At 45.7% G+C, this 12,690-nt stretch overlaps 1 protein-coding gene across 2 annotated transcripts in view; it reads left to right on the forward strand.

Moving 5' to 3' along the window:
* Positions 1 to 12,690, forward strand: part of rcbtb2 (regulator of chromosome condensation (RCC1) and BTB (POZ) domain containing protein 2) — a 45,535-nt gene that overhangs the window by 8,944 nt on the left and 23,901 nt on the right. For both annotated transcript variants that reach the window (XM_046293613.1, XM_046293614.1), the window contains exons 3-5: positions 3,579 to 3,729; positions 3,950 to 4,116; positions 8,975 to 9,133. In XM_046293613.1, coding sequence (XP_046149569.1) covers positions 3,579 to 3,729; positions 3,950 to 4,116; positions 8,975 to 9,133 — 477 coding nt within the window. The remainder of the gene's footprint in view (positions 1 to 3,578; positions 3,730 to 3,949; positions 4,117 to 8,974; positions 9,134 to 12,690) is intronic.

The raw sequence follows: 12,690 nt of genomic DNA on the forward strand, positions 1-12,690 counted from the left end.
ATCATGTCATCACCTATTCTTTAACACGGAGGGAGTTTGTGTCACTTATTCGGTGATTAGTGGAGCCACATTTATCTCCTGAACTAATTTCGTCTTGCCAAAACCAGGGTGCTGAATACTTATGGAATGACTATATTTTAGTTTATAGATTTACATTTTTTTTTTTTTATGTAAAAAGAGATAATAATTTTCTTCCACTTTCACATTAGAGTATTTTCTGTAGATTGTTCACAAGAAATAACAAATCCATTTTAAAATCTTTGTAACACAGTAAAAACGTGAAGAAATCCTCGTAAGAGGATCCGTTTGCGAGGCACCGTGTAGGGAATACCGTGTGGGGAATACCGTGTGGGGAATACCGTGTGGGGAATACCGTGTGGGGAATACCGTGTGGGGAATACCGTGTGGGGAATACCGTGTGGGGAATACCGTGTGGGGAATACCGTGTGGGGAATACCGTGTGGGGAATACCGTGTGGGGAATACCGTGTGGGGATACAGCCTGAGGTCAGTCAGCGAACGATAGTTCCAGAGACTGGATCAAGCAGATAGTGAGGCTATATTTAGCCATTGTAAAGCCCTGTTTTTGATCCATCTGAAAGCCTCTGTTCATGTCTGACTGTGTCTTAACACACTGATCCATTTGTTTTTCTCAAAAAGGACCCAGTTTACACCCAGGCTATGATGTTACTTACTTTTGTCATGCCGTGTCTTTATAAACTTAAAAGTGGGCACCCAGGCTAAACTTTTACAACAAAAGAATATAGGAATACCAATGGAGGAGGTGTTTCTGTTTATAATTCAGAACCACATTACTGTAAAGAGTAGAGAGGATCTCATGTTAAATACTGTTGAAGTAATATGGCTACAGGTTCATCTGCCTCACCTAAAGCCCTTTCTGGAGGGAAGCTGCTATAGACAGTCAGTATCTGGATAATGTTAAATACTGTTGTAGTAATCTGGCTACAGATTCATCTTAATATAGTGTATGAGAGGTCAGGCCGGGCCTAATATAGTGTATAAGAGGTCAGGCCGGGCCTAATATAGTGTATGAGAGGTCAGGCCGGGCCTAATATAGTGTATGAGAGGTCAGGCCGGGCCTAATATAGTGTATGAGAGGTCAGGCCGGGCCTAATATAGTGTATGAGAGGTCAGGCCGGGCCTAATATAGTGTATGAGAGGTCAGGCCGGGCCTAATATAGTGTATGAGAGGTCAGGCCGGGCCTAATATAGTGTATGAGAGGTCAGGCTGGGCCTAATATAGTGTATGAGAGGTCAGGCCGGGCCTAATATAGTGTATGAGAGGTCAGGCCGGGCCTAATATAGTGTATGAGAGGTCAGGCCGGGCCTAATATAGTGTATGAGAGGTCAGGCCGGGCCTAATATAGTGTATAAGAGGTCATACAATAAGTTTTGTAGTGATTCCTATGTTGATGATGTAAATAATATTTGCTGGTCTGTGGTGTGTAATGAGGATTTATGAAATTGCTTATTCCAGTTGTTAATAAACACGTACTAATTAAGAAAATGACCTTTTAAAACGGTTAAATCCCTGTGGATTGATGAGGAATTAAACATTGTGTGGTTGAGAGGGATGAGGAATTAAACATTGTGTGGTTGAGAGGGATGAGGAATTAAACATTGTATGGTTGAGAGGGATGAGGAATTGAAACATTGTATGGTTGAGAGGTATGAGGAATTAAACATTGTATGGTTGAGAGGGATGAGGAATTGAAACACAAATAAGTCTGTCTGAACAACCGATTGGCCAAAGTATTATAAATTGAGAAATCATGTGACTAAACGGAATAAAAAAGAAGAAACTACACTATGAAACAAAGATGAATGACAGTAAAAAGCTTTGGAGTATCTTAAGTTACATTTTGGGGGGAGGGGAAGCAAACTCCGCTCCGTCATTCATTGAATCAGATGGCTCATTCATCACAAAACCCACTGATATCGCCAACTACTTTAATTATGTTTTTTAATTGGCAAGATTAGCAAATTTAGGCATGACATGCCAGCAACAAACGCTGACACTACACATCCAAATATATCTGACCAAATTATAAAATACAAGAATTGTCATTTTAAATTCCATAAAGTGAGTGTGGAAGAGGTGAAAAAAGTTTTGTTGTTTATCAACAATGACAAGCCACTGGGGTCTGACAACTTGGATGTAACATTACTGTGGATAATAGAGGACGATATTACCACTACTATTTGCCACATCTTCAAACTAAGCCTACTAGAGAGTGTGTTCCCTCAGGTCTGGAGGGAAGCTGAAGTCATTCCTCTACCTAAGAATAGTAAAAGCCCCCTTTACTGGCTCAAATAGCCGACCAATCAGCCTGTTACCAACCCTTAGTAAACTTGGTGTTTGACCAGATACAATGCTATTTCTCAGTAAACAAATTGACGACAAACGTTTAGCTTATAGGGAAGGACGCTCAACAAGCAGCACTTACACAAATGACTGATGATTGGCTGAGAGAATTTGATGATAAAAAAAGATTGTGGGAGGCTGTTTTGTTAGACTTCAGTGCAGCTTTTGACATTATCGATCATAGTCTGCTGCTGTAAAAACATATGTGTTATGGCTTTACACCCCCTGCTATATTATGGATAAAGAGTTACCTGTCTAACAGAACACAGAGGGTGTTATGGCTTTACACCCCCTGCTATAATGTGGATAAAGAGTTAGCTGTCTAACAGAACACAGAGGATGTTATGGCTTTACACCCCCTGCTATAATGTGGATAAAGAGTTACCTGTCTAACAGAACACAGAGGGTGTTATGGCTTTACACCCCCTGCTATAATGTGGATAAAGAGTTACCTGTCTAACAGAACACAGCGGGTGTTATGGCTTTACACCCCCTGCTATAATGTGGATAAAGAGTTCCCTGTCTAACAGAAAACAGAGGGTGTTATGGCTTTACACCCCCTGCTATAATGTGGATAAAGAGTTCCCTGTCTAACAGAAAACAGAGGGTGTTCTTTAATGGAAGCCTCTCCAACATAATCCAGGTAGAATAAGGAATTTCCCAGGGCAGCCGTCTAGGCCCCTTTGAAAAATAATTAATCTTTACCAATGACATGCCACTGGCTTTGAGGAAAGACATTTTTCCGAACACCAGGAAGAGTAGGTAGCCGCCAATGGGGATCTATAATAAATACACAATTCTATGGTCTTTCAAGAAATGCTCCATGCATGCTTTTTAGTTCAAGAATGGGATTACCCAGGAAACGGGCCCTAGATGCTTATCATGGAAATAACACGATAAGAATCCGTTACGTGACAACAACATGCCTATATAGTATTATTATCATTCTTACCCCTGAGCAAGGCAGTTAACCCACTGTTCCCCAGGCATCGAATGTGGAAAAATACATTTCAGTTGAATGCATTCAGTTTTGCGACTGACTAGGTATCCCCCCCCCCTTCCTTTCCCTATCTTTTTAAGCTCATAGAAATTAAGCTGAGCCATATGGGTTTCTGGTCACAATTAGTTCACTCTTAGAGGGAATAGGTTGTAATTTGGGGCTCAGACAAGTTGTTTTGCTCCTCATTGTACAGGTGTTTGCCCTGGGCACCAACTGTAGTGGCTGTCTGGGTCTGGGGGACCTGCAGAGTACCATAGAGCCCCGCAGGATCGACGTGCTATGTGGGAAGAAAATAGTCTCTCTGAGCTACGGAACAGGACCACATGTAGTCATCGCTACTGCCGGTGAGATGAGGCGATCTAAATCATGTTTGGTACATTTTTGTTGCTTGTTAAAGTAGGATTCCATATATTTTTGTATAGTTTTTTTTGTCAAGAAAATAGATTTAGTATTTTTCCCATTTTTACTCCGTAGAAGGTGGACATTGGATTGAGGTTAATTATGACCTGTAAATGTGGATATTTGTCAACTAAATCAAATCAATCTATTATATGTGCTGTGTAGATGGAGAGGTGTTTGCCTGGGGACACAACGGCTACAGCCAGCTGGGAAATGGGACCACCAACCATGGCTTGACCCCAGCCCAGGTCTCCACTAACCTGCTCAACAAGAGGGTGACGGAGGTGGCCTGTGGCTCTCACCACACCATCGCCCTCACTACCGACGGAGAGGTAGGATGCGTCCTAAATTGCACACTATTTCTTATAGTGCATCACTTTTGACCAGGGCCCAGAGGTATTGGGCCCAGAGGTATTGGGCCCAGAGGTATTGGGCCCAGAGGTATTGGGCCCAGAGGTATTGGGCCCAGAGGTATTGGGCCCAGAGGTATTGGTCCCAGAGGTATTGGTCCCAGAGGTATTGGTCCCAGAGGTATTGGGCCCAGAGGTATTGGGCCCAGAGGTATTGGGCCCAGAGGTATTGGGCCCAGAGGTATTGGGCCCAGAGGTATTGGGCCCAGAGGTATTGGGCCCAGAGGTATTGGGCCCAGAGGTATTGGGCCCAGAGGTATTGGGCCCAGAGGTATTGGGCCCAGAGGTATTGGGCCCAGAGGTATTGGGCCCAGAGGTATTGGGCCCAGAGGTATTGGGCCCAGAGGTATTGGGCCCAGAGGTATGTGCCATGTCCAGGGCCCAGAGGTGTGTGTGTACATACAGGGAGGGGATAATGACGTGGCTGTAGGCGGTGTTATTGAGTGGCTGTAGGCGGTGTTATTGAGTGGCTATAGGCGGTGTTATTGAGTGGCTGTAGGCGGTGTTATTGAGTGGCTGTAGGCGGTGTTATTGAGTGGCTGTAGGCGGTGTTATTGAGTGGCTGTAGGCGGTGTTATTGAGAGTGGCTATAGGCGGTGTTACTGAGTGGCTATAGGCGGTGTTACTGAGTGGCTATAGGCGGTGTTACTGAGTGGCTATAGGCGGTGTTACTGAGTGGCTGTAGGCGGTGTTACTGAGTGGCTGTAGGCGGTGTTACTGAGTGGCTGTAGGCGGTGTTACTGAGTGGCTGTAGGCGGTGTTACTGAGTGGCTGTAGGCGGTGTTACTGAGTGGCTGTAGGCGGTGTTACTGAGTGGCTGTAGGCGGTGTTACTGAGAGTGGCTGTAGGCGGTGTTACTGAGTGGCTGTAGGCGGTGTTACTGAGTGGCTGTAGGCGGTGTTACTGAGTGGCTGTAGGCGGTGTTACTGAGTGGCTGTAGGCGGTGTTACTGAGTGGCTGTAGGCGGTGTTACTGAGTGGCTGTAGGCGGTGTTACTGCGTGGCTGTAGGCGGTGTTACTGCGTGGCTGTAGGCGGTGTTACTGAGAGTGGCTGTAGGCGGTGTTACTGAGAGTGGCTGTAGGCGGTGTTACTGAGAGTGGCTGTAGGCGGTGTTACTGAGAGTGGCTGTAGGCGGTGTTACTGAGAGTGGCTGTAGGCGGTGTTACTGAGAGTGGCTGTAGGCGGTGTTACTGAGAGTGGCTGTAGGCGGTGTTACTGAGAGTGGCTGTAGGCGGTGTTACTGAGAGTGGCTGTAGGCGGTGTTACTGAGAGTGGCTGTAGGCGGTGTTATTGTGGTCTATTGTGGTCCTTCTGTAGCTCAGTTGGTAGAGCATGGCGCTTGTAACGCCAGGGTAGTGGGTTCGATTCCCGGGACCACCCATACGTAGAATGTATGCACACATGACTGTAAGTCGCTTTGGATAAAAGCGTCTGCTAAATGGCATATATTATTGAGAGTGGCTGTAGGCGGTGTTATTGAGAGTGGCTGTAGGCGGTGTTATTGAGAGTGGCTGTAGGCGGTGTTATTGAGAGTGGCTGTAGGCGGTGTTATTGAGAGTGGCTGTAGGCGGTGTTATTGAGAGTGGCTGTAGGCGGTGTTATTGAGAGTGGCTGTAGGCGGTGTTATTGAGAGTGGCTGTAGGCGGTGTTGTTGAGTGGCTGTAGGCGGTGTTGTTGAGTAGCTGTAGGCGGTGTTGTTGAGTAGCTGTAGGCGGTGTTGTTGAGTGGCTGTAGGCGGTGTTGTTGAGTGGCTGTAGGCGGTGTTGTTGAGTGGCTGTAGGCGGTGTTGTTGAGTGGCTGTAGGCGGTGTTGTTGAGTGGCTGTAGGCGGTGTTGTTGAGTGGCTATAGGGGGGGAGGGAGGGAGAGAGGGTAGAGGGAGAGGGGGAGAGAGAGAGAGAGAGAGAGAGAGAGAGAGAGAGAGAGAGAGAGAGAGAGAGAGAGAGCGATCCAAGCACTCAGTATCCAGTCATGCCACCATGAACAGAGTTTGATCTTGGTCAGAAATTGTACCGCCTTTCAACGAGAAGGAGGTGGATGTACAGTACCTGTCAAAAGTTTGGACACTTCTTTTAGAGGTGAAATAACACCTCATTGGCTGCTTTTCCTTCAGTCTGCGCTCCAACTCATCCCAAACCATCTCAAATGGGTTGAGGTCGGGTGATTGTGGAGGCCAGGTCATCTGATGCAGCACTCCATCACTCTCCTTCTTGGTCAAATAGCCCTTACACAGCCTGGAGTGTTGGGTCATTGTCCTGTTAAAAAACAAATGATAGTCCCACTAAGCCCAAACCAGATGGGATGGTGTATCGCTGCAGAATGCTGTGGTAGCCATGCTGGTTAAGTGTGCCTTGAATTCTAAATAAATCACAGAGTGTCACCAGCAAAGCACCATCACACCACCTCCTCCTCCATGCTTCAAATTGGGAACCACACATGCTGAGATCATCCATTCACCTTCTCTACATCTCAGAAAGACACGGTGGTTGGAACCAAAAATATCAAATTTGGACTCATCAGACCAAAGCACACATTTCCACCGGTCTAATGTCCATTGCTCGTGTTTCTTGCCTCAAGCAAGTCTCTTCTACTTATTGGTGTCCTGAACAGTTGATGTGTCTGTCTGTTACTTGAACTCTGAAGCATTTATTTGGGCTGCAATTTCTGAGGCTGGTAACTCTACTGGACTTATCCTCTGCAACAGAGGTAACTCTGGGTCTTCCTTTCCTGTGGCGGTCCTCATGAGAGCCAGTTTCATCATAGCGCTTGATGGGTTTTGCGACTGCACTTGAAGAAATGTGAAAAATTCTTTACATTTTCAGTATTGACTGACCTTCATGTCTTAAAGTAATGATGGACTGTCATTTCTCTTTATTTATTTGAGCTGTTCTTGCCATAATATGGACTTGGTCTTTTACCAAATAGGGTTATCTTCCGTATACCAACCCTACCTTGTCACAACACAGCTGATTGGCTCAAACGCATTAAGAAGGAAATAAATTCCTCAAATGAACTTTTAACCAGGCACACCTGTTAATTGAAATGCATTCCAGGTGCTCTACCTCATGAAGTCTGGTTGAGAGAATGCCAAGAGTGTGCAAAGCTGTCATCAAGGCAAAGGGTGGCTAATTTGAAGAATCTCAAATATAAAATATATGTTTATTTGTTTAACACTTTTTTTTGGTTACTACATGATTCCATATGTGTTATTTCATAGTTTTGATGTCTTCACTATTATTCTACAATGTATAAAATAGTACAAAATAAAGACAAAACCCTTGAATGAGTAGATGTGTCCAATCTTTTGACTGCATATTTTACTCCATTTGAGCAGGTTGACACATCCCTAAAATGGTCACTGCTCCTCCAAAGTGTTCTGGTGGGAAAAGCTCCCCAAAGTCAACGCCACTTTATCCCTTGATCAGAGCTCAGACACTGATAAAGTAAAATAAAGATAACGCTGATTTATTTTGGGCTTACAAATCGGTCCCAGAGGCATATAGACAACAAGACACAATCACACAATCAGCCATGTTGACCCTGTACGGAAATAGCATGTCTTTTTGATCAGTGGTTCTCAAGAGGATCAAGGACCTTGGGGATTTAAAGATACTACTACTTCTCGATTAGTTAAAAAAAAATGGTTCAGATTTGTATCAGATTCCTGGCTAAACGCAACATGTAAAGTGTTGGTCCCGTTTTTCATGAGCTGAACTTAAAAGATCCCAGAAATGTTCTATATGCACAAAAAAATATAATTTCTGTCATTGTGCACACATTTTCTTTACATCCCTGTTAGTGAGCATTTCTCATTTTCCCAAGATAATCCATCCACCCTGACAGGTGTTGCATATCAAGAAGTTGATTAAACAGCATGATCATTACACATGTGCACCTTGTGCTGGGCACAATAAAAGGCCAATCTAAATTGTGCAGTTTTGCCAACCAACACGAAGCCACAGATGTCTCAAGTTTTGAGGCAGTGTGCAATTGACATGCTGACTGTAGGAATGTCCACCGGAGCTGTTGCCAAATAATTGAATGTTCATTTCTCAACCATAAGCCGCCTCCAACATAATTTTTAGAGAATTTGGCAGTACGGCTAATCAGCCTCAAAACCGTAGACCACCACGTGTAGCTGCGCCAGCCCAGGACCTCCTCATCTGTCTTCTTCAGCCACCCGGACAGCCGAGGAGCAATTATGACTGTAGTAAAGCCCTTTTTGTGGGGGAAATCTAATTCTGGGTTGGCCCTATGCCCTCCCAGGCTCCGCCCATGGCTCCACCCCTTTCACATGACTGGGCCTAATGCATTTATTTGGATTGCCTGATTCTTACCTGAACTGTAAACTCGGTAAAAATCTGTGAATTTGTTACATGTTGCGTTTTCTATATATTTTTTTGTTCATTATAAATAGGATTTAATAACTGCCATTTGTGAAATGGTCCTTCTGTAGCTCAGTTGGTAGAGCATGCCACTTGTAACGCCAGGGTAGTGGGTTCGATCCCCGGGACCACCCATACGTAGAATGTATGCACACATGACTGTAAGTCGCTTTGGATAAAAGCGTCTGCTAAATGGCATATATTATTATTATTATATTAACACAGCTTTTGTTAGTTCCCTCTTCTGTTTTGAACAACAATGTTTGGTTTTCTTGCACAGCAAAGGGTTGAGGTAATTTAGGTAGATATGTACATACAGTGTGCATCTGTTCTTAAATGTTCATAGTCTGGTTCTGTGACCTTTTTTTAACCTTTCACCTCTGACCCCCCCCCAAGGTGTTTGCATGGGGCTACAACAACTCTGGCCAGGTGGGGTCAGGGTCGACGGCCAACCAGCCCACGCCGCGTCGGGTCAGCAGCTGCCTGCAGAACAAAGTGGTGGTTAATATCGCCTGTGGTCAGCTCTGTTCCATGGCTGTGCTGGACAATGGAGAGGTAAAGGAGACCGAAGTGTAAATCCTGAATACAACCAGTATCTTATACGGTCACGTTCCTGTCCAGGCCGAGTTTGTCTGTGTGGCAGAAACACAGAGGATGGAGAAAACGTAAGAAATCGATGCATTGATCGGTAGTTGATGAAGTCGTAGCAGCAGAACAGTCTGTTTTCGTAATCAACTATTGATTCGGCTGCAGGCAGTGAAAAAGTGACAGTAAATATAATGGCTGTCCAAAAATATATAATTTGTGTTTTTGAGCGTGGAAGGCTGCTGATGCATCCAATGAAGTCAGTGAGTTAGGATGGATTGTATTAATATAGTCTTACTATCTGTAGGACTACAACCCTGTCCTGTTTCTATCTGTAGGACTACAACCCTGCTATCTGTAGGACTACAACCCTGTCCTGTTGCTATCTGTAGGACTACAACCCTGTCCTGTTGCTATCTGTAGGACTACAACCCTGCTATCTGTAGGACTACAACCCTGTCCTGTTGCTATCTGTAGGACTACAACCCTGTCCTGTTGCTATCTGTAGGACTACAACCCTGCTATCTGTAGGACTACAACCCTGTCCTGTTGCTATTTGTAGGACTACAACCCTGTCCTGTTGCTATCTGTAGGACTACAACCCTGTCCTGTTGCTATCTGTAGGACTACAACCCTGTCCTGTTGCTATCTGTAGGACTACAACCCTGTCCTGTTGCTATCTGTAGGACTACAACCCTGCTATCTGTAGGACTACAACCCTGTCCTGTTGCTATCTGTAGGACTACAACCCTGCTATCTGTAGGACTACAACCCTGCTATCTGTAGGACTACAACCCTGTCCTGTTGCTATCTGTAGGACTACAACCCTGTCCTGTTGCTATCTGTAGGACTACAACCCTGCTATCTGTAGGACTACAACCCTGTCCTGTTGCTATCTGTAGGACTACAACCCTGTCCTGTTGCTATCTGTCCTGTTGCTAGGACTACAACCCTGCTATCTGTAGGACTACAACCCTGTCCTGTTGCTATCTGTAGGACTACAACCCTGTCCTGTTGCTATCTGTAGGACTACAACCCTGTCCTGTTGCTATCTGTAGGACTACAACCCTGTCCTGTTGCTATCTGTAGGACTACAACCCTGTCCTGTTGCTATCTGTAGGACTACAACCCTGTCCTGGTGCTACCTGTAGGACTACAACCCTGCCATGTTGCTATCTGTAGGACTACAACCCTGCTATCTGTAGGATTACAACCCTGTCCTGCTGCTATCTGTAGGACTACAACCCTGTCCTGTTGCTATCTGTAGGACTACAACCCTGTCCTGTTGCTATCTGTAGGACTACAACCCTGTCCTGTTGCTATCTGTAGGACTACAACCCTGTCCTGTTGCTATCTGTAGGACTACAACCCTGTCCTGTTGCTATCTGTAGGACTACAACCCTGTCCTGTTGCTATCTGTAGGACTACAACCCTGTCCTGTTGCTATCTGTAGGACTACAACCCTGTCCTGTTGCTATCTGTAGGACTACAACCCTGTCCTGTTGCTATCTGTAGGACTACAACCCTGTCCTGTTGCTATCTGTAGGACTACAACCCTGCTATCTGTAGGACTACAACCCTGTCCTGTTGCTATCTGTAGGACTACAACCCTGCTATCTGTAGGACTACAACCCTGTCCTGTTGCTATCTGTAGGACTACAACCCTGTCCTGTTGCTATCTGTAGGACTACAACCCTGTCCTGTTGCTATCTGTAGGACTACAACCCTGTCCTGTTGCTATCTGTAGGACTACAACCCTGTCCTGTTGCTATCTGTAGCACTACAACCCTGTCCTGGTGCTACCTGTAGGACTACAACCCTGCCATGTTGCTATCTGTAGGACTACAACCCTGCTATCTGTAGGATTACAACCCTGTCCTGTTGCTATCTGTAGGACTACAACCCTGTCCTGTTGCTATCTGTAGGACTACAACCCTGTCCTGTTGCTATCTGTAGGACTACAACCCTGTCCTGTTTCTATCTGTAGGACTACAACCCTGCTATCTGTAGGACTTCAACCCTGTCCTGTTGCTAATCTGTAGGACTACAACCGTGTCCTGTTGCTATCTGTAGGACTACAACCCTGTCCTGTTGCTATCTGTAGGACTACAACCCTGTCCTGTTGCTATCTGTAGGACTACAACCCTGTCCTGTTGCTATCTGTAGGACTACAACCCTGTCCTGTTGCTATCTGTAGGACTACAACCCTGGCATGTTGCTACCTGTAGGACTACAACCCTGGCATGTTGCTATCTGTAGGACTACAACCCTGTCCTGTTGCTATCTGTAGGACTACAACCCTGCTATCTGTAGGACTACAACCCTGTCCTGTTGCTATCTGTAGGACTACAACCCTGTCCTGTTGCTATCTGTAGGACTACAACCCTGTCCTGTTGCTATCTGTAGGACTACAACCCTGTCCTGTTGCTATCTGTAGGACTACAACCCTGTCCTGTTGCTATCTGTAGGACTACAACCCTGTCATGTTGCTATCTGTAGGACTACAACCCTGCTATCTGTAGGACTACAACCCTGTCCTGTTGCTATCTGTAGGACTACAACCCTGCTATCTGTAGGACTACAACCCTGTCCTGTTGCTATCTGTAGGACTACAACCCTGCTATCTGTAGGACTACAACCCTGCTATCTGTAGGACTACAACCCTGTCCTGTTGCTATCTGTAGGACTACAACCCTGTCCTGTTGCTATCTGTAGGACTACAACCCTGCTATCTGTAGGACTACAACCCTGTCCTGTTGCTATCTGTAGGACTACAACCCTGTCCTGTTGCTATCTGTAGGACTACAACCCTGTCCTGTTGCTATCTGTAGGACTACAACCCTGTCCTGTTGCTATCTGTAGGACTACAACCCTGCTATCTGTAGGACTACAACCCTGTCCTGTTGCTATCTGTAGGACTACAACCCTGTCCTGTTGCTATCTGTAGGACTACAACCCTGTCCTGTTGCTATCTGTAGGACTACAACCCTGTCCTGTTGCTATCTGTAGGACTACAACCCTGTCCTGTTGCTATCTGTAGGACTACAACCCTGTCCTGGTGCTACCTGTAGGACTACAACCCTGCCATGTTGCTATCTGTAGGACTACAACCCTGCTATCTGTAGGATTACAACCCTGTCCTGCTGCTATCTGTAGGACTACAACCCTGTCCTGTTGCTATCTGTAGGACTACAACCCTGTCCTGTTGCTATCTGTAGGACTACAACCCTGTCCTGTTGCTATCTGTAGGACTACAACCCTGTCCTGTTGCTATCTGTAGGACTACAACCCTGTCCTGTTGCTATCTGTAGGACTACAACCCTGCTATCTGTAGGACTACAACCCTGTCCTGTTGCTATCTGTAGGACTACAACCCTGTCCTGTTGCTATCTGTAGGACTACAACCCTGTCCTGTTGCTATCTGTAGGACTACAACCCTGTCCTGTTGCTATCTGTAGGACTACAACCCTGTCCTGTTGCTATCTGTAGGACTACAACCCTGTCCTGGTGCTACCTGTAGGACTACA

The sequence above is a fragment of the Oncorhynchus gorbuscha genome, linkage group LG13, assembly GCF_021184085.1.
Source record: "Oncorhynchus gorbuscha isolate QuinsamMale2020 ecotype Even-year linkage group LG13, OgorEven_v1.0, whole genome shotgun sequence".
Classification (NCBI taxonomy): Eukaryota; Metazoa; Chordata; class Actinopteri; order Salmoniformes; family Salmonidae; genus Oncorhynchus; species Oncorhynchus gorbuscha.